General features: G+C 56.9%; 3 protein-coding genes across 14 annotated transcripts; 2 read left to right on the top strand and 1 right to left on the bottom strand.

Annotated features, from left to right (window-relative positions):
- The first annotated feature begins 1,262 nt into the window (after positions 1-1,262).
- On the top strand, positions 1,263-20,493 carry FERMT3 (FERM domain containing kindlin 3). The gene is made up of 15 exons (XM_047878234.1): positions 1,263-1,407; positions 1,984-2,156; positions 5,019-5,252; positions 5,486-5,605; positions 5,693-5,861; positions 6,085-6,187; positions 17,197-17,304; positions 17,449-17,583; positions 17,671-17,720; positions 17,813-17,937; positions 18,141-18,247; positions 18,380-18,613; positions 18,972-19,096; positions 19,625-19,766; positions 19,935-20,493. Exons 2-15 carry the CDS (start codon positions 1,997-1,999, stop codon positions 20,112-20,114), a joined length of 1,992 nt encoding a protein of 663 aa, XP_047734190.1. The 5' UTR covers positions 1,263-1,407; positions 1,984-1,996; the 3' UTR covers positions 20,115-20,493.
- On the bottom strand, positions 20,343-23,313 carry TRPT1 (tRNA phosphotransferase 1). Of its 3 annotated transcripts, none has more exons than XM_047878247.1 (9): positions 23,248-23,313; positions 22,795-22,881; positions 22,460-22,541; positions 22,244-22,330; positions 21,424-21,593; positions 21,157-21,331; positions 20,873-20,929; positions 20,686-20,796; positions 20,343-20,571 (listed from the first exon to the last, which is right to left on the bottom strand). In XM_047878247.1, exons 2-9 carry the CDS (start codon positions 22,867-22,869, stop codon positions 20,480-20,482), a joined length of 849 nt encoding a protein of 282 aa, XP_047734203.1. In that variant the 5' UTR covers positions 22,870-22,881; positions 23,248-23,313; the 3' UTR covers positions 20,343-20,479. The 3 variants fall into 3 exon arrangements, with proteins under 3 accessions (XP_047734203.1, XP_047734202.1, XP_047734204.1); XM_047878246.1 differs by having other exon boundaries at positions 22,795-22,878; positions 23,248-23,307; XM_047878248.1 differs by lacking the exons at positions 22,244-22,330; positions 23,248-23,313 and having other exon boundaries at positions 22,795-23,240.
- Positions 23,237-25,968, top strand: NUDT22 (nudix hydrolase 22). 10 transcript variants are annotated; one of them, XM_047878245.1, is made up of 6 exons: positions 23,237-23,374; positions 23,716-24,213; positions 24,591-24,669; positions 25,163-25,260; positions 25,399-25,492; positions 25,808-25,968. In XM_047878245.1, exons 2-6 carry the CDS (start codon positions 23,819-23,821, stop codon positions 25,916-25,918), a joined length of 777 nt encoding a protein of 258 aa, XP_047734201.1. In that variant the 5' UTR covers positions 23,237-23,374; positions 23,716-23,818; the 3' UTR covers positions 25,919-25,968. The 10 variants fall into 10 exon arrangements, with proteins under 10 accessions (XP_047734201.1, XP_047734197.1, XP_047734199.1 ...); XM_047878241.1 differs by having other exon boundaries at positions 23,239-23,374; positions 24,571-24,669; XM_047878243.1 differs by having other exon boundaries at positions 23,362-23,441.
- Positions 25,969-26,255: the final 287 nt, after the last annotated feature.

Raw genomic sequence — 26,255 nt, 5'->3', positions numbered from 1 at the left:
AGGCTTTTAATTCCACTTGAACGTGATTGCAGCGAATTCTAAAACCTCGGACTAGGGTGGGAGTGAAACTTCCTCATTTGCTCCAACGGAGCAGCTTTCTGAGCTAGGAAGCTGCTGAGGCCAGCAGCCGGCTGCACTTCCTGCTGCCTTGACTTTGCATACACTGGCCTTCCCCTGGGAATCTCCGGCAGGCCCCCTCCTCCATCTGGGTGGCAAGTTCAGAAGGGCCTCATCTCCGCGGGCGCCCTGCTGCACTCCGGCGCTACTGACCAGAGGCTCTGTTCCCTCCGGCCCCAAACCCATTCTCTCTAGAAAGGCTCCATTCCTGCCAGGAGCCAGCAGTGAGCACAAGGCCTAAAGCTTACATCCCGTGTCCGACTTCGGCTCAGGTCGTGATCTCGCCGTTCGTGGGTTCGAGCCCCGCGTCGGGCTGTGTGCTGACGGCTCAGAGCCTGGAGCCTGCTTCGGATTCTGTGTCTCCTCCTCTATCTTCCTCCCCTGCTCACTCTCTGTCTCTCAAAAATAAAGATTAAAAAAAAAAACAAAAAACCTTACATCCCAGTGCAGATGATGGGACCCTCCAAGGTCACATCTGAGTAGGGGCCTGGCAGGAGGGACCCTTGGGGGTTACTGATCAAGCACATCACATGTAGAGGGACAGAGTGGAGGTGGGGTGGGGAGGTGGTGAATGACCAGGGGCCAGTTTCTGTTCAGCCATTCCCCTGCACAGCTCTGAGGTTTACATGTTTAAAAACAGGCTCTTATGGGGGGCCCAGAAAAGAAAGTTTGTTTCCCCCTCGGAGTCTTCTTCAAGGGTCTGTGGTGATAAGGGACCTCTAGGGCTTGAACTTGCTTGACCTCCCAGGTTCCTAAATAACCCGGATCCGATCCTTTCAATGGCATGACTTTCTCTCTTGACAGCCCGGTGGTGTTTCATGGCCCAAAGGCCGCCACTTTGTGACAGGCTGGAGATGGGAGATGGCTTCCTACAGGGGACGGTTCATGCAGGAAACAGGAGTTGGTGGCTTTTCTGGTTGGAACCAAGCTTCCCTCCAGCTGAGGGACACTTCGTGGTGGCGGAGGGCGGCGGCGGGGGGAGGGCAGGGGGCACGGGCCCATTCCTTCCTTGCTTCCTGTGCTCACTGGGAACAAAGGTGGGGCCCCAACTGGAACCCTCCGCATGTTGGCAACTCGCTTCCTGCACCCAGCGCCAGCCCGCCCTGGGGAGGGGCTGAGCCCGCCCCACTCCTGATAAGGAGGTGCAAGGGGCTGCCCTCTGAAGGAAGCTCCAGAGACCGAGAAGAGGGTGAAGGAAGCACTCACTGATCTGCAGGTGTTTAGACTGAGGCCGGGAGTGGGCGGTACTCCAGCCCCCACACCTGCAGCCCCCAAACCCTAACAGGCAAGGTAAGTGGGGCGGCGGCTGAAGGCCCAGGGACCCTTTCCTTCACCCTCCTATGGCCCCTCTGCCCACATGCCTCTCTCCACGGGACACTCTGGACTTTCCACCCCCCTAAAGAGGCCGTGGCTGGTTTGGGATGTTTGGATCTGAGCTTTGGGCCAGGGTTGGACGTATCTCCTGACCTGGGTCCACGACTCTCTCCAGGGTGGGCAGCTGCCACCCCTCCAGGGTGGGCTTGGGGGCAAAATGGGAGCCGGGGAAGCAGAGAGGGGCTGTGCCGGGCGCCGGCTTCAAGCTGGGTGATCTTGGGTGAGCCCCCTTCTTACTTTTACCCGGACTCAGTCTTCCTATCTGGAAGGTGGGAGCGGGTCGGACAACACCAATTCAGCTAAACCACCGGTAATGGCGAGGGGGCCTGAGGCTTGCCTGGAACAAATTGGCACCCGTGTCTTGGACCCGTGATGCTGCCAGGACATACTGGCCGCCCGTCCAGGTCACCACGGGGCCCCCAGGACTTGAACACGGGCAGCCTAGCAGGCCCCGGCACCCTGCCCACGTTGCCTCCTTCCCACCCTCTGTAGAGTCGCCGCAGCCATGGCGGGAATGAAGACGGCCACCGGCGACTACATCGACTCGTCCTGGGAGCTGCGGGTGTTTGTGGGAGAGGAGGACCCGGAGGCCGAGTCAGTCACCCTCCGGGTCACGGGGGAGTCGCACATCGGCGGGGTGCTCCTGAAGATCGTGGAGGAGATTAGTGAGTGAACCGCTGCCCCCGCTGCTGACCTCAGCACCACGGGGCGGCTATAACTGGGTCCCTGGGCACTTCCGGGCCATCTGACTGTGCAGCTCTCGATAACCCTGCCGCAGTGACTCAGGCACCACCTTAATCATCTGGTTCCAAAAAAGACATTTCCCCAACTTCCCCTCCCTCCCGCAGTCTCCCTCCCTTCCTCCCACCCTAGCTGGTTCTGCTAAGTCCCCAGGGAGCAGACCTGGCCCCAGTCCGTTCGCCCACTCCTAGGGGCAAGAGGGGCCTTGCCCGGGCCGAGGCAGAGGTGCCATTCAGGGTCTGAGGGGAGACCAGGCCCGCTCCCATACCCTCGCTGCAGGGCGGAAGCCCTCAGCAGGCTGGTGACAGGCCTGGCCTGGGTGGGAAGGCCCTGCCCCCACAGGAAGTTACAGCACAGCAGCCTGTGGTACCAGGCAGGCGTGGAGAGGAGCGGGGCTAGTGACATGGGGGCTTCTCGTCCCCTTCCCCTGTTGGGGAGAGGGGCTGCCCCTTCCTGGGCGGGCAGCAGGCACACCCCCAAAAGGCAGAGCGGGAAGGCAGGCCCATGATCGTTTCAGCCGGGAGACCTCTGGGGCCTGGGCCACCTGCGGGTAGTGGGGGGGGGGGGGGGCGGGCAGGCCTCCTCAGACCCAGCCACCCCATCACGTGCAGCCTGGGAGGCAGATTAGTTGGCTTGTGGACGGACGGGCCCCCCGCCCCGGGGACAGCCTGGCCACAAGGCTGAGGTAGCGGGGCGGGGGGGGGGGGGGGGGGGCTTCCAACAGGCAGCACCCAGGAGGCTGTGAAAGCAGAAGTGGGGAACAGAGGGTCCCTCAGGAGACTGGGTGTCAGACCAAGAGGCCGACGGGCCCAGGCTGAGCCAAGGCAGAGGGGGCGAAGAGACGGGGCCCCAAGGGAAGACCTGGTCGGCTTCCTGGCGGGGCACGCGAGCATTGCAAGAGGCCTAAACGAGGAGTCAGTCAGACAGACAGACAGACAGACAGGCAGACCCGATCCCTCCACGCACTGCTGGGCCCACCGGGGAAAATCCCTTCGGCTCCTGTCCCCCGCAACGGGGACATTGTCCCCACCCCTCCTAATCCCGCTCATTCCTTAGTGTATCAATGTCTACTGGGGCTCAGTCCAGCCAAACCCCGTGCACCTGGAGTGTGGCCCGGCAGGTGAGACTGACCCCACAGCCGCCAGGACAGGGGGAGAGACAGACGGCACGGGGGCTGGAGCCAGGACAGGGAGACTCCCCGGGAGAGTCCCGACAGGGGGCCCATCACCGGGAGGGCAAGGAGTGATGTTGGAGCACGGGGGTGTCCCGAACTGGGGCCTCCAGGCCAGGGAGGACGCCCGGAGTGTGACCAGAAGAGACTGGGGTGGTCGCCGGTAGGAGTTTGGACTACCCCGGAGGTGGAAAGTGGCCACCGAAGGGCCTTTCAGTGGCTAAGGCTCACACGTGGACAGGCCCCTCAGGTAGGGGGTGGGCTGGAGGCAGGGAGACGAGGCCTCTTACCGTGGGTAGTGAGCATGGGCAGGAGGGTGAGATTGGCATCGATTAAATGTGGAGGCTAAAAGTGAAAGAGACAGAGCTGAGGCCTGGCAGGGAGGTCCTGTCACCCGTGCTGAGAAGTCAGCAAGCGGGGAGAAGAGCCTCTGTCCAGCATCAGGCAGAGTGAGTTTCACCCACCACGAATGCTTGAGTCAGGCGCAAGGCCTGGTGAACAAGTTTCTGGAATGGCCAAAGCCGGTGGGCGTGTGGGTTTCTGGCCTGGGGCACGGGGCAGGGCCTGACCCTGAGGTGCCGTGAGTTTGGGGATGGGAGCAGGAAGACGAAGCTGTGGACTAGACGAGCCCCGGGAAGAGGCCGTGGTTGGGGAAGGACGGGGACCTGGAGCAGGGAAGGACGGGGGGCAGGCCGGGATAAAAGGGCCAAGGAGGACAAAACACGAACCAAGGGCAAGAGGAGGTGGGGGAGTGGGTGCCACAAAGCCAAGAACAGAGCGAGAGCAGAGGCTCAAGCGTCTTGAGAGGTGGGCCAGATGGAGCCAGAGAATCTCTTGCATTTAAGCAGCTCTGTGACACTAAGGAGGGAACTGGAGGGAGGGCAGGGGCCAGTGCGGGTGGAGAGGGAGACCTGCGCCGCTGGTGAGAAAGGACTGGGCACATTCTAGAGGGCTGGGCCCATCCCCTGTGCTCACCACACCTCAGCTCGCCGTCCTGGAGGGAGACGCGTCCCCTGTCACCAGCTGCAGCCCAAGAGAAGTCTTCACATTTCTGACCGTATCCTCCCTCGTCGGCATTCACGTGCCTGCGTCAAACGTCACAGACACCGCGTAGGCGTCGTTCGGTGCCCACGGGCTCGGAGTGATGACTGCCCACATCTCACGAGCTAGAAAACTGCGGCCCAGAGAGGTTAAAGGCCTCGGCCAAGGTCACAGAGCTCGTAACCAAGAAATGTTTCCGGAGTGCCCGCGGCCGCGTGCCGGGCACAGTCCCAGGCTCCAACAGGGCCTCTGCCTCCTGGGTTCCCAGGAAGCCCGGCGAGGTGCTGAATGGGGGGTGGGGGAGCCCAGTGGGCTGGAGGCACTAAGATCGGGGCACCTGGATCTGGGCTGGGGGGCTTCCCCTGGGAAGTGAGGTCGCGACCGAGCCCGGAGAAATGAGCAGGGTCAGCCAGCAAAGAGCTATTCCGCCGTGACCTCAGTCCTAGACCCCAAGCCAACCCAGCCTGGCCCGCCCTTGCCTTGGGCCGGGGAGGGACCGCGCTTGTGCTCAGCGCCCGGCGCCGCCTCCGCGGCTGATGCACATCCCCTTCCCCCGTGCCCCCCCCCCCCCCAGAGCGCAAGCAGGACTGGTCAGACCACGCCATTTGGTGGGAACAGAAAAGACAGTGGCTGCTGCAGACCCACTGGACACTGGACAAGTACGGTATCCTGGCTGATGCCCGCCTCTTCTTCGGACCCCAGCACCAGCCCATCATCCTGCGGCTGCCCAATCGCCGCGCCGTGCGCCTCCGGGCCAGCTTCTCCCAGCCCCTCTTCCAGGCGGTGGCTGCCATCTGCCGCCTCCTCAGTGAGTCCCCTGCTGCTTCCCCGCCCCCCACCCCCATCTTCCACCCTGCAAGGTCCTGCGTGCGAGGGGCCAGGTCTCCCTGCTTTACAAGGCCCAGTCACTGTCACCTTGTCCTTACGGTCCTGTTCCCTATCCCGCCTGCAGGGCCGTGACCTGCCCCAAAGTACCCAGGAGTGGAGCGGGAGGTCACGGGGCAGGTCCCGGGCCCCTGCTGAGGTCCCAGCTCCCCTCAGGTATCCGGCATCCTGAGGAACTGTCTCTGCTCCGGGCTCCTGAGAAGAAGGAGAAGAAGAAGAAGGAGAAGGAGCCGGAAGAGGAGTTGTATGACCTGACCAAGGTCGTCCTGGCTGGGGGTGAGCACAGACAGGCGGGGCAGGCCGGGGGGCTGGGCACCGGCGCCGGGGCCCCTGAGGCCTGTTTGACCCCGACCTGCCGTCCAGGCGTGGCACCTGCGTTGTTCCGGGGGATGCCAGCCCACTTCTCAGACAGTGCGCAGACCGAGGCCTGCTATCACATGCTGAGCCGGCCACAGCCACCGCCGGACCCCCTTGTGCTGCAGCGCCTGCCTCGCCCCAGCTCCCTGTTGGACAAGACCCAGCTCCACAGCAGGTGCGCGGCTGGCCGGGTCGGCGCCCCGGAGCCATGTCCCCTTGTGTCCGGGCTCCCACCTCCAGGTCCATGCCCTCCCCTGTATCCTTACCCCAAATCCATACCTCCTGTCTCCGGGCCTTTCTTATATGCGTGCTTGCCCCCAAGCCCCCTGCCCAGCCCCCACCATGCCCCGGAACCTTTCCTGTCTCAGCCCTGACCTCTGCCCTGTGCTGTGGGCCAGGTGGCTGGACTCGTCGCGGTGCCTCATGCAGCAGGGTGTCAAGGCGGGGGACATGCTCTGGCTTCGCTTTAAGTACTACAGCTTTTTCGACCTGGATCCCAAGGTGCGCTGGGTCGGGGCCGGGGGGGGGGGGGGGGGGGGGTGCGGGGGAGGCTGAGTCGATGAGACATGCGGATTTAGAGTCGGGGGTCTGGGCTCAGGGAACGCGAGAGACTCCTAGGGCGTCTGCCAATCCACACTCCTGTTTATTAGCTCCGCCAACAAGGTGCCGAGCCGGGACCGATGTCAGGCCTGTCTCTCAGGGGGCTGTCAGGCAGGTAATGACCGCAGAGCAGTGTAGACAGCGGCGAGTGCCCCCAGCAGCCTGCTCCGGTGGCAGATACCTGGCACCTGTACTCAGAGAAGGCTTCCTGGCAGCGGTGACGCTGTAGGTTTGGGTGGGCAGGGGCGAGGCTTGGCGGGCAGGGGCTGCGTGTGTCTCCCCCTCCCTGCCCGCCGTCCCCACCGGCGATCGACGGGCTCCATGCGTCCCTCTCAGAAACTGTCAGGCCCCCACACGTGCTCCCTTACCTGTGACCCCTTCTCTTGCCCCCCCCCCCCCCCCCCCCGCCCTTTACTGCAGAACTTCTAAATGCTGTTTTCAGTGTCCTTGCTCCCCGGACTCCTGCCTCCTGGTTCCAAGTCTTTCCTATGGGTGCTCCTGGACTCCCTCTCTCTCCTCAGCCAAATCTGTCCTGGCGTCTTCTGTCCCCATCCACACAGTGGAAGCACACCTGCTGTTTGTCCGCTGCTCACTGGGAGCTGGGGCGAGGCGGGCTGGTGGCGGGGGGGGGAGGGGTGTCTCCAGATGTCCTGTCCGGGCTCCCCCGGTCTCCTCCTGTCCCCGCGGCCTCTGGGGGTCAGCAAGCCCAGAAACTCACTCCTCGGCCATCCTCCCACCTTTCATGGAGTCGTTAGGAAAGGCCGCACTTACACCATTCTGGATCCTTCCCTTTCCCTCCCTCCCACCTCATCCATGTTCGCGTCCCCGTTCATCAGTCCCTTGAATGAAAATCCCAAACCACCTGCTTTTCGTCTGTGTCACGTGGGTTGGCGCACTCCCCACCCTCCACGCCGCACCTAGAATGAGCATACCTTAGGGGTCAACTCACTCCTATGGCCACTTACTGCCCGCCCCCCCCCCCCCCGCTGCCCAGCCCCCAGGCCATTGCCTGACCTGGTCCCCGCGCACCTATCTGTCCCCCTTCCTCCCCTCTACACTCAGCCCCTCCCTCTCCTGAGGATTTGTTGTTGTTTCCTTCTGTTTCTCCTGCCTTCCTTTCCTTGAGCGGTTTCCACGATTCCATTTTATCTCCTTTATATTAGTTTATTTAGCTATACTTAAAAACTTTTTTTTTTTTAAAGTTTACTTATTTATTTTGAGAGCAGATAGAGCGTGAGCAGGAAAGGGCAGGGAGAGAGAAAGAGAGAGCATCCCAAGGAGGCTTCATGCTGTCAGTGTGGAGCCTGACCCTGGGCTCGAACTCACAAACCGTGGGATCATGACCTGAGCCGAAACCAAGAGTCGGACGCTTAACTGACTGAGCCACGCAGGCGCCGTCCCACCAGGACGGTTGTATGTCCCCTCCCAGCCTCTACATTCTCGTTATCACATTCTTGGATTCTGCTTGTGTCAAAGCCTGCGAGACATTGCCATTCTTGTCCTTGCTGTCATTATGACGGCTGTATCGAGAAATAATTCACATACCGTATCCTTGGTCCATTCAGAGTGTATAACCCAATGGTTTCTAGTACATTCACAGAGCTGGGCAGCCATCAGCACATTCTGTAACCTTTTCATCACCTCCTCCAAAATCATCCCCATCAGCAGTCCCTCCCGTTTATTCCTGACCCTCAAGCCCCAGGCAACTCCTAGTCTCCCTTCTGTGTCTCTAGATTTGCCCTTTTCAGACGTTTCATATAAAGAAGATCTCACAATGTGTGGCTTTTTGTGACTGGCTTCTTTCCGTTGGCATCACGTTTTCATGTTTTAGCGTGTTTCGCTGTTTTATTCCTTTTTATTGCAAAATGGTATTTAAAAAAAAAAAAAACAACTGTAATGTTTATTTTTGAGAGAGAGAGAGAGAGCGCGCGCGCACATGAGCAGGGAGGGGCAGAGAGAGAGGGAGACACAGAATCCGAAGCAGGCTCCAGGCTCCGAGCTGTCAGCACAGAGCCGGACGCGGGGCTCAGACTCACGAGCTGTGAGATCGTGACCTGCGCTGAGGTCAGAGGCTTAAGCGACAGAGCCACCCAGGCGCCCCGCAGAATGGCATTTCGTTGCGTGGGTATGCCACATTTTATTTATCCATTCAGCAATCACTAGATGTTTCGTTTCCCCCCGCCCACGTGTTGGCTATTAATGAATGCTGCTTCCGTGAATATTCACATACAGGTTTTTTTGAGCGGTCCTGTCTTTTCATTTCTCTTGGGTGTACATCTAGGACGGTTGAGTGGCCATCACTATTATTTTTTACTTTAACCAGTCAGTCGTTTTTTGTGACACTTGGTGTTTTGTGATAGCTGGAGATCCCCAGGCAGGTTGGGAGAAATGATGCACAGAGGGGCGCCTGCCTGGCTCAGCTGGTGGGGCGTGTGATTCGTGATCTCGGGGTTGTGAGTTCGCACCCCCCCCCCGTTGGATGTAGAGGTTACTGAAAAATAAAATATTAGGGGTGCCTGGGTGGCTCAGTTGGTTGGGCATCCAACTCTTGATATCGGCTCTCTCAAAATAAATACACTTTTGAGCATAAATAAATAAAATAAAATCTTTAAAAACACACACACAAAAAAGAATCCCCGAGATCCTAGATACCTGGGTACCCTTTACCCAGTGTCCACCAACAGTATCAAAACGAGGATGTTGACATCAGAATAATCGAGATTCAGGGGCGCCTGGGTGGCGCAGTCGGTTAAGCGTCCGACTTCAGCCAGGTCACGATCTCGCGGTCTGTGAGTTCGAGCCCCGCGTCGGGCTCTGGGCTGACGGCTCGGAGCCTGGAGCCTGTTTCCGATTCTGTGTCTCCCTCTCTCTCTGCCCCTCCCCCGTTCATGCTCTGTCTCTCTCTGTCCCAAAAATAAATAAACGTTGAAAAAAAAAATTTTTTTTAAATAAAAAAAAAAAGAATAATCAAGATTCAGTTCCATCAGCCAACTGTCCTGTAAAGACATTTTTAAAAATATAACAGCCTTTTATTTCTGCCCACACATTCACCGTTTCCTGTCTCTTTATTCCTGTGCATAGATACAGATTTCCAGCTGGTATCATTTTCTGTCCGCCCGGAGGACTTCCTTGAACATTTCTTGTGGTGCTTGATCTACTGGTGATGATTCTTTTTCAGCTTTTGTATGTCTGAATAACTTATTATTTTGCCTTTGATTGTGAGAGCTCGGTGTAAATCCTTGGTTGACAGTTTTGTTACTTAACGGTACTCTAGAGAAATGTCCCCACACCGTCCTGTGGCTTGCGTGGCTCCCAGCAGGGTCCCCTGTCATTCTTTATTCATGTGTATGCAATGTGTCTTTTCTCCTGACTACTTTTATGATTTCTGAATCACTGCCTTAAAACATCGTGATTATCATGTGCCTTGGTTCCCTTCAGGTTTCTCGTGCGTGGGGTTCAGTGAGCTTCTTGTATCTGTGAGTTGACAGTTTGCGTCAAATTCGAAAAATTATATATATATATATATATATTTTTTTTTTAAACATTTATTCATCTTTGAGAGACAGAGAGAGACAGAGCATGAGCAGGGGAGGGGCAGAGAGAGAGAAGGAGACATAGAATCGGAAGCAGGCTCCAGGCTCCAAGCTGTCAGCACAGAGCCCAACGCGGGGCTTGAACTCACAAACTGCGAGATCATGACCTCAGCCGAAGTCGGACGCTCAACCGACTGAGCCACCCAGGCGCCCCAAATTTGAAAAATTTTGCAGAGATTTCTTCCTGCCCCCTCTCTTGATGAGATTCTAATTATACAAACTATTGGACTACTTAGGATTGTCCCACAGCCCACTGATGCCCTGTTCGTTTTTTTTAGATGTCTCTTCAAGTCTTATTTTTAAAAAAAATTTTAATGTTTCTTTATTTTTGAGAGAGAGAGAGAGAGAGAGACAGAGAAAGAGAGACAGAGCACAAGCAGGGAGGGGCAGAGAGAGAGGGAGACACAGAATCTGAAGCGGGCTCCAGGCTCTGAGCTGTCAGCACAGAGCCCGATGTGGGGCTCGAACTCACGAATTATGAGATCGTGACCTGAGCCGAAGTCAGCTGCTTAACCGACGGAGCCACCCAGGCGCCCTGCCTGGTCATTTTATATTTGATGCCAGACAATGCAATCTTTTTATGTTCTTGGGTGCTAGATTTTTTTTTTTATGTAGTCCTTTAACTATTTTTAAACTTTGTTTAGGGATGAAGTTAAACTACTTGGAGACAGTTCAATCCTTCCAAGGCTTGCTTTGAATATTAATTAGGGCAAAAGCAGCCGCTCATCTAGGGCTAATTTGCCCCATTACTGAGACAGTTGCCTTCTGAGAACTCTTCCCAATGTGCCATGCATCATGAGGTTTCTCTAATCTGGCTTTTGGGGAGCGTGAACTATTTCCCCCCGTAGGTTACTGCCGGCAGATGTTCCACCTGGCTCCTTTCAAATGTTTCTTTTCCCATCAGCTTTGGGTAATTTCCTTCCACACATACGTCGATCAGTGCTTAGCTAAAGACTCAGGAGGAGCCCTCTGCTGATCTCTGGAGCTTTCTCTCTGGGCAGCTCTCTCCTCTCCAGTCCTGTGTCCTGTGAAATCTAGCTGCCGTGGACTCACCAGATGCTCAACTCTATTTCTTCAGCTCGGGAAACAGGCTGGGCTCTCTCTGGGCAGTAAGTTATCTGGGGCAATCGTAGGATTCACTGTGTTTGTTTCCCTTCCGTCGGGACCACTGTTCTGTGTGGTCTCTTGTCCAGTATCTAAAATCCAGCGACGGGTCTTTGTTGTTCTCTTTGTTTTTATTTTTTTCGAGATTGTATTTGTAAGCAATCTCCACATGCCTCGTGGGGCTTGAACTCACAACCCCGAGATCAAGAGTCATATGCTTTGCCAATGAGCCAGCCAGGCGCCCCTGTTCTCGTTTGTTTTTAAAACAAAAGTTTAAAAACAACATTTTCTCATAGTGCACAATTGTTATATTTTATGTTCTTATTTTTCTATTAATTGTGCACAGTTAGAAGAGAGACCCCCTCCCCACATGGCTCTCTGGATATTCTCTACGTGGCTGTGGCTTCTCCTTTGGGGTGGATCACGTTAGGTAATCAGTCAGCATCATTGTTCTCTTGGAACCGTAGAGTGGGATCCCTGCACAGCTACTGTCCTCGGACTGCCCTTGTCTATTTCCTGGGAATTCCTCTACTGGACTTCTTGCTTCCTGAATCTTCTGTGTTCCTCTGTTGACTCGTTCCTTCATTTTTTTTTTTTAATGTTTTATTTATTTTTGAGAGAGACAGAGACAGACACAGAGACACAGAATCCAAAGCAGGCTCCAGGCTCTGAACTGTCAGCACAGAGCCCGACGTGGGGCTCGAACTCACGAACCACGAGATCATGACCTGAGCTGAGGTCGGATGCTTAACCGACGGAGCCACCCAGGCGCCCCTCACTCATCATTCTGAATGAAACATATGTTTCAGCAGCTTCCCCTAACCCGATAAAGGCGTTGAAATCCTGCATGTCTGAAAAGTTCACTACTCTACCCTCACGTGCGTGATAGTTTGGCCAGGTGTAGAATTCTAGGTTGGAAACATTCTTCTGCCACATCTGAAGCCACCTTCCCCTCGTCCTTCTGGTTCTCGGTGTTACTATTGCGGAGTCTAGTGCCATTTTTATTTTCAGTCCTTTCGTATGAGACCTTTTTATTTTTTCTTGGACGGGGAGGGGAGGTACCGGAAGCTTTTAGATCTTCTCTTTATCTCATGATGCTTTGAAATCTCTTAATACTATGTCCTAGTAAGGGGCGCCTGGGTGGCGCAGTCGGTTAAGCGTCCGACTTCAGCCAGGTCACGATCTCGCGGTCCGTGAGTTCGAGCCCCGCGTCAGGCTCTGGGCTGATGGCTCGGAGCCTGGAGCCTGCTTCCGATTCTGTGTCTCCCTCTCTCTCTGCGCCTCCCCCATTCATGCTCTGTCTCTCTCTGTCCCAGAAATAAATAAACGTTGAAAAAAAAATTAAAAAAAAAAATACTATGTCCTAGTAAGGATCTGTCTTTGTTGACTGACCTGCACACTTGCTGAGCCCTTTCAAGTCAGAAACTGAGTCTTTCAGTTCTGGAGAAATACCCTAAATAATCTCAATCATTTCCTCCCCGCCAGTTTTCTGTTCCTTTCTGCTGGAACTCAGTCGATATTAGACCCCCTGGATTGATTCTTCAAAGAAACCAGTGTAGACATTTATCGTGTCTTTCTCATTTTTTAAGGTTCTTTCTTTCTTTCTTTCTTTCTTTATTAAATGTTTATTTTTGAGAGAGAAAGAGACAAAGCATGAGCGGGGGAGAGACAGAGAGAGAGAGAGAGAGAGAGAGAGAGAGTCATAGAATCTGAAGCAGGCTCCAGGCTCTGAGCTGTCAGCACAGAGCCCGACACGGGGCTTGAACCCACGAACCGTGAGATCCTGACCCAAGCCAAAGTCAAATGTGTAACCGACCGAGCCACCCAGGTGCCCCTAAGATTTATTTGTAAGTAATCTCTACACCCACTGTGGGGCTCAAACTCACAATCCCGAGATCAAGAGTCGCACACTCTACCAACTGAGCCAGTCAGGTGCCCCTTGTTCTTTGTCATTTCTAAGTTTGTTGTCTTTTTTCTGGACAGTGCTTTGACTCATCTTTCAAACGATGTGTTGAATTTTTAATTTCTGCAACTACATTTTTACGTTCTAAGAGCTCTTATCTTCTGAGTGTTCCTTTGTAAAGTTTTTTTTGTTCTTTGTTTTAGTATAGCATGCTTTTAGAGCAATGTACAAATGTATCCAGCACATCAAGCAACAGGACTTTACCAGCCCCCAGCAGCCTCCTTCCTACCACTTCCAGGCAGTATCTCCCATGGTTGGGGCGGCACTAAGATTAATCCTCACACGATAGATGGTTTTGACTGTGTTGAAATCTACATCAATGAAATCACGCAGTGGTCTGGCTGTTGTCACTCAGCATTCTGTTTGTATGATTCACATGCTTGTATGTTACACGTAGTTGTAGCCTATTCTCTCTCATTGGTGTGCGACGTTCCATTATGTCAATTTACCCCAATTCACTGTCCGTTCTACTGCTGATGGGCATTGCACAGTCTCCAGATTGAGACGATTATGAATAAGGATGCTATGAACATTCCTGTAATGTCTTCCGGTGAACATGTGCACACATTTCTCAGCAGGTGCATGAGAATGTCCCTTGTTCCACAACTTTACTGGCACTTGGTATTTCCTCTCTTTTTTTGCGGTAACCCTTCCGGTAGGTGTGTAATGGTCCCTCGTATGGTTTTTTTGCTTATTTGTTGTTGTTTTTTTAACAGCTTTACTTAGCTGTAACTCACATGCCAACAAAATCACCCAGTGTAAGCATGCCGTTCGATTATCTTTAGCAAATTGACACAGTTGTGCAGCCATCACCACAATCAAGTTTTGAGGGAGGTATTTCATCACGCCAGAAATTTCTCTAGTACTATTTGTAGTAACTGCCCCTCCCACACCCAACCCCAGACAACCACTATGTGCTTCCTATGTGACTTTAATTCACATTTCCCTGATGACTAATCAGGTGGAGCCCTTTTTCATATGGCTACTAGCCATTTGGATATCCTCTTTTGTCAAGTTTCTGTTCAACTTTTCTTTTTTTTTTTTTTGACAACTTAAGAAAAATTTTTGTTTATGTTTATTTATTTTTGAGACAGAGAGAGAGCATGAATGGGGGAGGGTCAGAGAGAGAGGGAGACACAGAATCCGAAGCAGGCTCCAGGCTCTGAGCTGTCAGCACAGAGCCTGATGCGGGGCTCGAACTCACGGACCGTGAGATCATAACCTGAGCCGAGGTCGGATGCTTAACAGACTGAGCCACCCAGGCGCCCCTTTTCTGACAACTTTTAATGTTGAATTGCTTATCTTTCCTATTGCTTTATAGGAGGTCTTTATATATTCTGTACATGAGTAATACTTTGTCAGATAAGGGTATTGTGACTGTGTCTTCCCACCCCGTGCTTTGCCTTTTCATTCTCTTGATGGTTTATTTTGATAAAAAGACCTTCCTAATTTTAATATAATCTGCCTTCTATTTTCAAATATTTTTTTTCTTTTATGATTGATATCTTTTGCGTCCTGTTTAAGAAATCTTTTTTTTTGGAGGGGGTGGCGCCTGGGTGGCTCAGTCGGTTGAGCGACCGACATCAGCTCAGGTCATGATCTCACGGTTTGTGAGATCTCTCTCTCTGCCCCTCCCCTACTCATGCTGTCTCTTTCTGTTTCAGAAATAAACATTAAAAAAAAAGAATAGGGGCACCTGGGTAGCTCGGTCGGTTAAGCGTCTGACTTCGGCTCAGGTCACGATCTCATGGTCCATGAGTTCGAGCCCCGCATCGGGCTCTGTGCTGACAGCTCAGAGCCTGGAGCCTGTTTTAGATTCTGTGTCTCTCTCTCTCTCTGTCCCTCCCCTATTCATGCTCTGTCTCTCTCTGTCTCAAAAATAAACGTTAAAAAAAAATTAAAAAAAAAAGAATATATATTTTTTTAATTCCAAGATCACAAAGATGTAGTCCTATTTTTCTCTAAAAGCTTTATTGTTTTAACTTTAGTATTTAGATCTGCAGTCCAGCTGGAGAGACAAGTTGACCAATGGAACCACAGAGAGTCAGAGAGAGACCCATACGTTTATATTCCCCTGACTTAGAACAAAGGTGACCCCAGGGTCACTGGGAATGGATAAATGAATCAATAAATGATACTGGGTCCATTGGATACCTATATATGTATTTTTAATGTTTATTTATTTTAAGAGGGAGAGAGGGAGTGAGCGTGAGCAGAGGTGGGGCAGAGAGAGAGAGAAAGAGAATCTCAAGCAGGCCCCACATCCAATGCTGAGCCCAACACAGGTGTCGATCTCATGACCACTAGATCATGACCTGAGTTGAAATCAAGAGTCAGATGCTTAACCGACTGAGTCACCCAGGCGCCCCAGGGTACCCATGTTAAAACAAACAAACAGACAAATAAATATCCACATACAAATATCAATTCCAGCTGGATTGCAGTCTTAATTACTAAACCTTTATAATTATGCTCCTTTTAAACACAGCATCCTGTTCTTGTTTTAGGAGCACAGCATTTTGTCTTTCTAAGGATTTTGACTGGTTGAAGTTTTCTTCTGCTCCCTACTGATTTCATTTCCTCTAAGCTCTTTCTCTGCTGTTCATCTTGGTCCCTGTGGTTGACGTCAGCAGCTTCCCTTACACGCGGGTGATCCCTGCCTGCCCTTTCGTGGTGAGAGGCAAGGCTCCGGGAAGCCCCTGAAAACCCTGAGCGGGTGAATAGGGCTTGGCACTCTGGGGGCTTCCTGGGGGCGCTGGGGTAAGGATGCCATTTTTTGTAAGGGGTTTCTCTTTGGCTGGTCAGTTTCTCAGCAGTGAACCCTCTGATCTCCCGACTGGGAACAGAAGGCTCACTGCCAATGTCTTAGGCGACCGTGGGACTTGGGGGAGTCTCACCTTTCAGAACGTCAAGTTTCTTCATCTGTTTCTAGCACAGTGCCGTCCCTCGCCCAGCTGTGCCTAGACTGTCTCTGACTCACCATCGCCAGAGCGTAAATCTCTCCTCTGCCAGATGCCTGGCTGTCACTGGGCTGCAGGGAGTGGGGGCACCGGCTCCTTTTAGACCCCTTCTGCCGTCCTCACGGCAGCCCACCCTCACCTCTCGGCCGGAGGATCCCGCTGGGGAGCCTGTCAGGGGCCGCCACGTGCCCTGGACGCCTCTGTCCAGATCTGTGTTCTTTTTGCTGTTTGTTTTCTGCCTATTTTCAGAACTCATTAGTGCCTCTACCGCAGAACAGGAGAGGGGAGACGGGTAAGCAATCCCGGCTCTCTCTCTCCCCGTAACTCAGTTCCCGGTCCCGTTTCTGCTTTCCATCTTCCAGAATGTCGTCCGCATGCCTCACCTGCAAGGATTCCTGCTCCCTTCGTCCCTTTGGGTTGACCCTTTTTTTTTTTTTTTTAATTTTTTTTTTTTCAACGTTTATTTATTTTTGGGACAGAGAGAGACAGAGCATGAACGGGGGAGGGGCAGAGAGAGAGGGAGACACAGAATCGGAAACAGGCTCCAGGCTCCGAGCCGTCAGCCCAGAGCCCGACGCGGGGCTCGAATTCACGGACCGTGAGATCGTGACCTGGCTGAAGTCGGACGCTCAACCGACTGCGCCACCCAGGCGCCCCTGGGTTGACCCTTTTTACGCCTTTGCTGTCAGTTGTGGCGGGTTGCAGGGGGACCATGGGCTTGGTCTTCTGACCCGTGAGCTTTGCAGTCCCTGTTCCTTCTTTCTGGAAGGTTCTTCCTATCACTCTTCCCGTCAGTGGCCCATGGCCATCCTTCAGGCCGCAGGGCAGTCCGACATCTCCTCAAGGACAACTCCCCTGAATGCTTCCTCATGAGGAGCTCCATGCATCCCAGTTCCATCCTCTGTCATCGCCATTGTCCTCGTGGTGCCCTTGTCCAAGGGCATGAGTGAAAGGCCCCATGGAAGCTACTTCCTTGATTGCTTTTATCGAAGTCTTGAATCACCTATTCATTCATTGATTGGTTTACTCGGTCCCCCTTCTGCCCCCATGGGCACGCAATAGACATGCAGTCGACGTTGGTCTGGGAAGCTTTACAGAGAGATCAGTGCCACTTGCCCGGGCAGGCCATACGGCTGGAGTTGGGGGTCTGCTGCCCGTGTGGGGCCGCTAGACGAACTTGGCACTGTGCAGGGGGCAGGGCTGGAGGCTGAGGCTCAAGGGGTCCGGGCGCACAGGGTGCCGGGGGCACTTGGCACCTGACCAACCCAGCCTCCCCGACCCCTGCCGCAGACGGACCCGGTGCGGCTGACCCAGCTGTACGAGCAGGCGCGGTGGGACCTGCTGTTGGAGGAGACCGACTGCACCGAGGAGGAGATGATGGTGTTTGCAGCCCTGCAGGTGCCCGGCGGGCCAGGGGAGCTGGGGGTCCGGGGCGCGGGCCAGACCCAGGGCAGGGAGGGTCTTCCGGGGTGGGGCCCCGTCTTCGGGACGCCCCGCTTAGGGCTGCCCACCCAGCCCTCCCTGGCCATGTGCCCCACCCAGTACCACATCAACAAGCTGTCCCAGAGTGGGGAGGCGGGCGAACCCGCCGCCGCAGACCCCGGGCTGGATGACCTGGACGCGGCCCTGAACAACCTGGAGGTGAAGCTGGAGGGGTCGGCGCCCACAGACGTGCTGGTGAGGAGGAGCCCGGGTCGGGCTGGCGTCGGGGTCAGGGTCGCGTGCGGAGACCTGGCCCTCCTCTGACTCCTCTTCCCCCCCCAGGACAACCTCACCACCATCCCAGAGCTCAAGGACCATCTCCGGATCTTCCGGTGAGTTCGGGCCCAGGGTCGGCAGCGCCGCTGGAGGGGGCCCAGTGTGGAGACGGAGCACACAGCCTGTCACACACCTGCCTCACCCTCAGGCCCCGGAAGCTGACCCTAAAAGGGTACCGCCAGCACTGGGTGGTGTTCAAGGAGACCACGCTGTCCTACTACAAGAGCCAGGAGGAGGCCCCGGGGGACCCCATTCAGCAGCTCAACCTCAAGGGTGAGTGAGGGCCGCCGGGCCAGGACGGGGACAAGGGCAGGAGCGGGCTGGGGGCCCACCTGGCCCACCTCAGTTTCCCCCTCGGGGTAGAGGGAAGTTACCCTCTGTCCTGAGGCACTGTGCTGGGCCGGCATTCTCCCAGGGACCTCTCAGGCAGGCCCCCCCCCCCCCAGCCTCCAACCCACCCCTTCGGCTCCCTCTAGGCTGTGAGGTAGTCCCCGACGTCAATGTCTCCGGCCAGAAGTTCTGCATCAAACTCCTAGTACCCTCCCCCGAGGGCATGAGTGAGATCCACGTGCGATGCCAGGATGTAAGTGAGGGTCGGGCAGGGGTCAGCCCCGGGCCGAAGCCGGAGTGGGGCTGGGGACAGGGCCGGGGGGCGGGGGGCCGAACCAGAGCCCGGCGAGCCCCTCACCACCCTCCCCTGTCCCTCGCACCCCAGGAGAAGCAGTACGCCCACTGGATGGCCGGCTGCCGACTGGCCTCTAAGGGTCGCACCATGGCAGACAGCAGCTACGCCAGCGAGGTGCAGGCCATTCTGGCCTTCCTCAGCCTGCAGCGGACGGGTGGCGGGGGCTCAGGCAACCACCCCCAGGGCCCTGACGCCTCTGCCGAGGGCCTCAACCCCTACGGCCTTGTTGCCCCACGCTTCCAGCGGAAGTTCAAGGCCAAGCAGGTGCCAAAGGAAGTGGGTGGGGGGAATGACCACGGCTTTTACCTGGCCACCCTTGGCCCCTGGATCTCCACAGAGCCTTCCTCTAGAAAGCCACGTGCTCACTCGTTCCTTCTCCTACCCTTGTCCTTGAGACGGAGCCTGCTGGTCCCCACCCCCTGGGAGGGGTCACGGCCCGGCTGCCCGAGTCCACCTCAGGGCCTGGCTCAGCAACTGTCTGCTGAGTGGTGCGAGGGCGCCCAGTGGAGGCCCCGCGCTGGGCCCCGCCCCTGCTCCAGGCTCAGCATCCCGTCTCCCTGATGGGGACAGGCAGGGGGTCTCAGGGACTTCGGGGCCGCCCCTCACCAATGTGGTCCCGCAGCTCACCCCACGGATCCTGGAAGCCCACCAGAACGTGGCCCAACTTTCGCTGTCCGAGGCCCAGCTGCGCTTCATCCAGGCCTGGCAGTCCCTGCCTGACTTTGGCATCTCCTATGTCGTGGTCAGGTACGGGTCCCGCCCCAGCCCCCCTCTGCCCTCCCCTCCTGCCTGGAGAGGGGCACCCCCGAAGCCTCCCTTCCTGCTCTCTGCGGGCGCCCCCTGGGTTCCCTGCCCTCCTGCGCCCCCGCAGCAGACACCAGAGCAAGAGACCAGGCCAGGAGGGCAGGAGTCCCAGCTCCTGTCCCAGCTCTGCCGCAGCCCGGTCCCTCTCGAGGCCGCGGTCCGCTGCTATGACACCGGGTGCCCTCTGCCCGTTTTCCCAGCCTGCAGAGACAGCCAGGCAACAGATGACGACGGTACCCACAAAAGTCGTTACCGAAAGGCCTGGACACTTTGCCTGATGCTGCCTAGAATGCTAGTATAACGATTAGATCAGTTAACCCTCGTCTTCCAGAAGAGGAACTCGAGGCTCAGAGAACCTAAATGACAGGAGCACAGCGTGCTCCGGAGCACGGCACCGGGCTATCTGGGGGGGCTCTGGGGCCCGTGCAGGGCAGGGCTCTTGCTCACACTCTGTCCTCCCCGGGGAACTAGGTTCAAGGGCAGCAGGAAGGATGAGATCCTGGGCATCGCCAACAACAGACTGATCCGCATCGACTTGGCCGTGGGCGACGTGGTCAAGACCTGGCGCTTCAGCAACATGCGCCAGTGGAACGTCAACTGGGACATCCGGCAGGTGGGCCAGGAGTGGGGACGGGGCGGAGGTGGGGGGGTGGGGGGGAAGCAGGGGGCGTGGCCAGGGGTGGGGCCAGACCGCAGCGGCCAGCCCATACCCAGCCAGGGCAGGACAGGGGCTGCTCTCTTATCCCACCCCCACCAGCCCCTCTGACCGCTCACTCTGCAGGTCGCCATCGAGTTTGACGAGCACATCAACGTGGCTTTCAGCTGCGTGTCTGCCAGCTGCCGCATTGTGCACGAGTACATCGGGGGCTACATTTTCCTGTCGACAAGGGAGCGGGCCCGCGGGGAAGAACTGGACGAGGACCTCTTCCTGCAGCTCACAGGAGGCCACGAGGCCTTCTGAGGCCTGTCTTATTGTCCCCACTTTGCTCACTACCTGCTCTGGCCACTCCTAAGCCCACACCCTCTCCAGACAGGCACTGAGCTGGGCACGCTCCCCTGCTGTCAACTGGCTTCGTGCAGACCGGGGACCTAACTGGACCAGACTCTGCCATCCCCCGGGGGCTAGAGAGGGTGGGCTATGAGCTCGTACGATGCCCACCCTCTCCTTGTCCGAGTGGCCGAGACCAACACCCCCGACCTAGCTGGAGTCCTGAGCACATCAAGAAGCCCGGCTGTAGCTACAGGATAATTCATGGTTTCCAACTGGAATTTCTGTTTTGTCATCTTTCTACATTCCTTTTTTTTTTTTTTTTTTAAATAAATATTTTATTGTTGGGTCATCCTTTTTCCTCTGGCGCTGTGCTTGGGGCCACTCTGACGCTCGGTCTCTTCATCACCAGCCAAGGACAGGGGCTTTCCTGAGAGAGACAAGGGTTGGTGAGGGAAAGGGAGACCTCAGTCAGCCTGGGGCTGGGAGCTGGCAAAGAGGAGAGGGCAGAGGGCACAGGAGGGCGTTGGGTGGTGGTTCTCACGGGTAGGGCGTAGCTGCAGGGCCTCCTTGAAGTACTTGGGAAGCAGGAAGCCATCGGCGTTCCCCGGAGTCAGGATCACTCCGTTGGCAGAGCGGAAGAAGGGGACCCCGTCTGCAGACAAGGCCCGGAGATGTGACTCATGCCTTCTCTGAAGCCCTAGGGCAGTCCCTGCTGTGTCAAGACTCACCTGCCAGGGCCTGGGGCCCATCGATGAACACGGCCACTTCGCAATTTGGCCGAATGCCTGTGGAGACAATTGGAGCTGGGACCTCGGGCGCTCGGGGTGGCAGTCTCCAAACTTGGGCAGGCTCAGTGGGAGGTCCCGGGCTCGGTGCGGGGAAGGGGTTACTGCACCACGCAGAGTATATAGTGGCCTCGGACAAGAGGAGCTATGCCTGGGGGTAGCTTGATCCTTGGGAGAGGGACCTGGTAGGAGAAAGTGGGTGGGAGTAGCTGGGGAGGGGCACTGACCACTGATGACACCGGGGTCCCCAGGCAGTCCTGGGGCCAGGTGGATATGTGTCCTTCCCCGGCAGGACAGGCCCTTGAGCAGGATGGAAGGCCAGTGCCGCCAGAATGTGCCATGGACGAGCGTCAGGGGCAGGGCCTGGGGGGTCTCCAGGGGCATCAGCTCCAACTCAGGTACCTGGGACGAGTGGGGGAACAGACAGCAGTGAGACCCCCCTCACAGGCAGGGGTCCCACCTGGCTCTCCTCACGTGTCCCCTTAAGCCCCCACCTGCAGGGAGTGACCCTGATTGGCCCGGATGAGAGGGCCAGTGCTGGGGTCCCCTGGCTGCAGGGCGAACCGCTGTTTCTGGTTGGTGTCCACCACGCGCCGAACATCCTCAGCTGAGAAGCCGCAGAACTGGGGCAGCTGGAGGAGGGCATCCAGGGGCACGAAGCCATCTGCAGACAGGCAGGGTGCTCAGGCCTGGGTCAAAGTTAAGAGGGGGAACTCCAGGCAACCAGAACAGAGCCTGGGCCTGGGGCGGGGGGGGGGGGGGGGAGTCACAGGGGCTCATCTGTGTGACCTTCTGGCGCAGATAGGGAAACTGAGGCCCGACAAGCAAGATTTGCCCAAGGTCACACTGTGTCCGCCACGGCTCCCGGGGGGGAAAAGGAGCCGCCGCGCTCCAGGCTCGCGGGTCTGCCCCGCAAAGCGGGCCTGAGGAGGGGGCCGGGCGTTCAGGCTAACGGGGCGGAAGCTTCTGAGCAGGCCAAGACAGAGCTGGGAAGAGGAAGACAGGCTAGCAGGCTCACCAACTCCGGTGGTGGCCGAGCAGCCGACCCTGAGGGCCCTGGGCACAGGGAGCGGCCAATGAGAAGCCGAGGAAGAAGGGGGCGGGCGCTTCCGCTTCAGGCGAACGGGCGGCCCTTTCTGGGCCTCAGTTTCCTCCCCTTACATGGGAATGGGATCTGCCTCATGGAGGGTCACAAAGATAAAATGACCCTTTTTAGCATAGTACCCTTCCCAGAGTGGGTACTCAGTAAACACCAGTTACTTCAATACCCCCCAGTGCCCACTCCTGCGGTAAGTGTTTATTGGGCCACTGCACCACAGGCATCACCAGGCATGGCCTGGACAGAGGGTCCTCTCCCAGTTTGCTCCAGACATGATATTGGGCTCTGGGCCTCGGGGTTCCCTGAAAATGGAGAGGATGTGCCCTCTGTACCGTCCCCATAGGGCCACGGGGTAGGACAGCCACAGATAGGCTCATACTGCTCCCTCCCTCCAACCACTCCTCACCCCAGTCTTTAAGACTCTCACTTACCAGCCCTCATGGGAAGCCCCAGCTTCAGGGCCCCGTGACGCAGAGCGTAGGACAAAGCCTTGGACAGTTGCACATCTCGGTCCTGTAAGAGCCCAGAGGTGGCCCCTGGTCCCTGTAGTGCTCCTGCCCTGCTGCCCACCCTGAAGTCTGAGTGACCCGCTGCAGAGGGAGACCAGAGGGAGAGGAATCCCTGTGCTCTCTAGGAAGAGTGTGACCCATCAGCGCCCACTCCCATCCCCCCGGCATATTCCAGGGAGCCAGGGCTGAGTCCTCCTCCTTTACCCTCCCACCAAGAAAGGGGGTGGGGTGGGGTGGTGAGGGTGGAGGGGGCGCACCTGTTCCCGGGGTCTGTGAGCCCTTCTCCCCCTGGGTCCTGCAGCTTCCTGCCTCCTTCCTCCAGGGGAGTTCATGGCTAAGACCTGCTGGGTACAGTGATAATGTGGGGACTGTTAAGGACCCTTTCATGTCCCCACCCTGCCCAGCAAGTCACAAAGCCTCAGGATGTGAGAGCTGGGACGGGGACATTCAGCTCATTAAATTCACTTCCCACCCCCAACTCCCTCCTGCAAATAGGGAAACTGAGGCCCGGCAAGCAAGATTTGCCCAAGGTCACACTGTGTCCGCCACGGCTCCCGGGGGGGAAAAGGAGCCGCCGCGCTCCAGGTTCGCGGGTCTGCCCCACAAAGCGGGCCTGAGGAGGGGGCCGGGCGTTCAGGCTAACGGGGCGGAAGCTTCTGAGCAGGCCAAGACAGAGCTGGGAGGAGGAAGACAGAGACTAGCAGGCTCACCAACTCCGGTGGTGGCCGAGCTGCCGACCCCGAGGGGCCAGGGAGCGGCCAATGAGAAGCCGAGGAAGAAGGGGGCGGGCACTTCCGCTTCAGGCGAAGGGGAGGAGCCTGCGGGCCGCGTCGGCCGGTGAGTGCCGGCTCGACGTTTGAGCTTCCGGACCCCGGAAGGGGTTCTGGCGCCTCAGAGGTTGAAGGCAGGATCCTGGGTTTGGGAGAAATGGGCATAAAGGGGTGGCTGGACCCAGGACCGCGGGGTGGTTGTGATGCGCGTGAGTCCCAGGGATGTCTGGCTGCAGGGACCTCCGGGCTCTTAGGATAAGACACTTCACTGCCCAGGGAGTGGTCAAGGGGGTACAGAAGGGCTGGGGGTACACCTCGGGAGGTCTGTGGCAGAGGGGGCCAGCTGCCGGGGCCAAGGGTCGCTGTGGGGCTCTCAGGGTGACAAGCCCGGCTGTGTCCTCCCCCCAGAGCTGCCCCGTCCAGACTATGGACCCTGAAGTGTCCCTGCTGCTGCAGTGCCCCCCAGGTGGGCTGCCGGAGGAGCAGGTGCAGGCTGAGCTGAGCCCAGACTATGACCGTCGCCCACTACCAGGAGGGGACAAGGCCATCGCTGCCATCTGGGAGAGCCGGCTGCAGGCTCAGCCCTGGCTCTTTGACGCCCCCAAGTTCCGCCTGCACTCAGCCATCCTGGCACCCACTGGCTCACAGGGGCCCCAGCTGCTCCTGCGCCTGGGCCTTACTTCCTACCGAGACTTCCTGGGCACTAACTGGGCCAGCTCAGCTGCCTGGCTGCGACAGCAGGGGGCCACTGACTGGGGTGACAAGCAGGCCTACCTGGCAGACCCGCTGGGGGTTGGCGCCACACTGGCCACTGCAGATAACTTCCTTGTCTTCCTGCGTCGCTCTCGGCAGGTGGCTGAGGCACCTGGACTGGTGGACGTGCCTGGTGGGCACCCTGAGCCTCAGGTGAGATGCCGGCCTGGGTGCAAAGGCACAAAGACTCAGTTCAGCTTTGTTTTCTTCATCCCTTAAAGGGGGGATTGGCCTAGTGCTTCTCTGAAAGTCTGCTCAGGGCAGCACCTCAGCCTCCCCACTGACCCTTATCCCAGGCCTGTGGGAAGCTAGGGAATGATGGGGAGGGGTGGGGGCTGGGGGGCAGAGGACCTAGCTGGATTTCTGGTTTTCCATCTGGAAAAGGTGGGCCCGGGTCGGGGGGTCACCAAGACTCAACTCTGTGCCTAACCAGGCCCTCAGGGCCAGCAAATATGTGGGGAGGCAGGCTGGGAAGAGATGGGGATAGGGGCTGAGCCTGACCTCTCCCAGGCCCTGTGCCCTGGTGACAGCCCCCTGCACAAAGACCTCCCTGGGGAGCTGGTGGTGCACGAACTCTTCTCCAGTGTTCTCCAAGAGATCTGTGACGAGGTGAGTGAGGAGGGGTGGCCCCGACAGGTGGGCAAGAAGCGAGGGGGTAGAACATACCAGAATTCCACAGGTGTGGGCTGGCGGGAGGGTCTGCAGGCATCTGGCATTGAGGAAAGAGCTTGGCTTTGCAGCTAGACACAAGTGGAGTGGAATTCTAGCCCTCGTTTCTGCGTGCCTCAAGCTCTTCCCCTTTACAAGGAGAACAACGATAAATGTCTTGCCTATTTCCACCCACCACCCCGTTTGTTGATGAGAGGAGTAAATGAGAGTCCCAGTCACAATGAACTTGCCTTGGGTGACCTTGAGCGGTTGGTTGTTCAATATCTCAGGTTCTGCTTTCCCATCTGTAACATGAACATGCCCGGGCTCTGACATTCTGTGATTCTGGGCACTTGAACTGCAAGCTGTAAAATGCTGTACAAGGGTAACATTCTCCCTTGAGAGGGGCAGGGATGGGGACACTGGGCACTGACTGGTGGACCCCCTGCCCCAGGTGAATGTGCCGCTGCACACCCTGAGCCAGCCACGGCTGTTGGGCATTGCCCGCAATGAGACCAGTGCCGGCCGTGCCAGTGCCGAGTTCTACGTCCAGTGAGTGAGCTCTGGGGTGCAGGGTCCTGGGTCCTCGGGTAGGTGGGTGGCTGAGGGGAATGGCTGAGGCAGCTGGGGCTCCACAAGGACCCGCCAGGGACTGGGCACTCCCCAAGCCACTCTCATGTCCTTGTGCAGGTGCAGCCTGACTTCTGAGCAGGTGAAGAAGCACTACGTAAGTGGGGGAGCTGAGGCCCACGAATCTACAGGAATCATCTTTGTGGAAACACAGGTGTGAAGAAGCAAGATGTATCTTGCTTGGACAAGCTGCTGGTGTTGGGGCTTGTGTAGGCCTGGTGATCTATGGCTGTCTCCCCGGGGCTGGGTCAGATGAAGCCGCTAAATCTTAGAGCTTTCCTCCAGGGCCACAAGACTTCACTGGGAATGCCCTCAGCCCAAGAGAGGTCCAGGAACCTCTACAGCCTCCTTAACGTGTCTCCCTAGGGACGGTGAAGTGCAGAGGGTTCTGAGGCTCAGGAACACTGGGCACGGCTCCTGCAAGAGACCCGAGGGCTGGACGTAAGGGAGTCTTACTTTCTCCCCACAGAGCGTGCGGAGGTTGCAGGAGACCGAAATGTGGGCTGAGCTCTGCCCCTCGGCCAAAGGCGCTATTTTCCTCTACAACCAGGTCCAGGAAGTCCCACCTGAGTCGCCCTAGTCCCCAGCCCTATCACAACTTGAAAGACAATAAAGGACTTTATTCTTGGATTCCATCGGCATCTGCTGTTTTCAGGAGACAGGGAACGGGCGCTGGGAGAGATCTGGGTGTGCGAGAGAGACGGGGCGAGTGTCCTGGGGGGAAAAACAAAAACAAAGAAACCCAGCCTCAGTTTTTGCCGTCTGCAAACTGAGATGAGGGCCGTGCCTCCTTGCCCAGGCTGTGGTGAGGGTCCGGGTCTCCTATAGCTGCTTTATAAAGGACACCTCGCTGCAGAGCAGAGTAACAGGTATGTTCCCGGGACGAAGCCACAAAAGCGGGGCGGACAGCCTCACTG

This window comes from Prionailurus viverrinus, chromosome D1, assembly GCF_022837055.1.
Source record: "Prionailurus viverrinus isolate Anna chromosome D1, UM_Priviv_1.0, whole genome shotgun sequence".
NCBI lineage: Eukaryota > Metazoa > Chordata > Mammalia > Carnivora > Felidae > Prionailurus > Prionailurus viverrinus.
The sequence above is the reverse complement of the archived record's forward strand: the minus strand, read 5'-3'. Positions and strand labels throughout refer to the sequence as shown.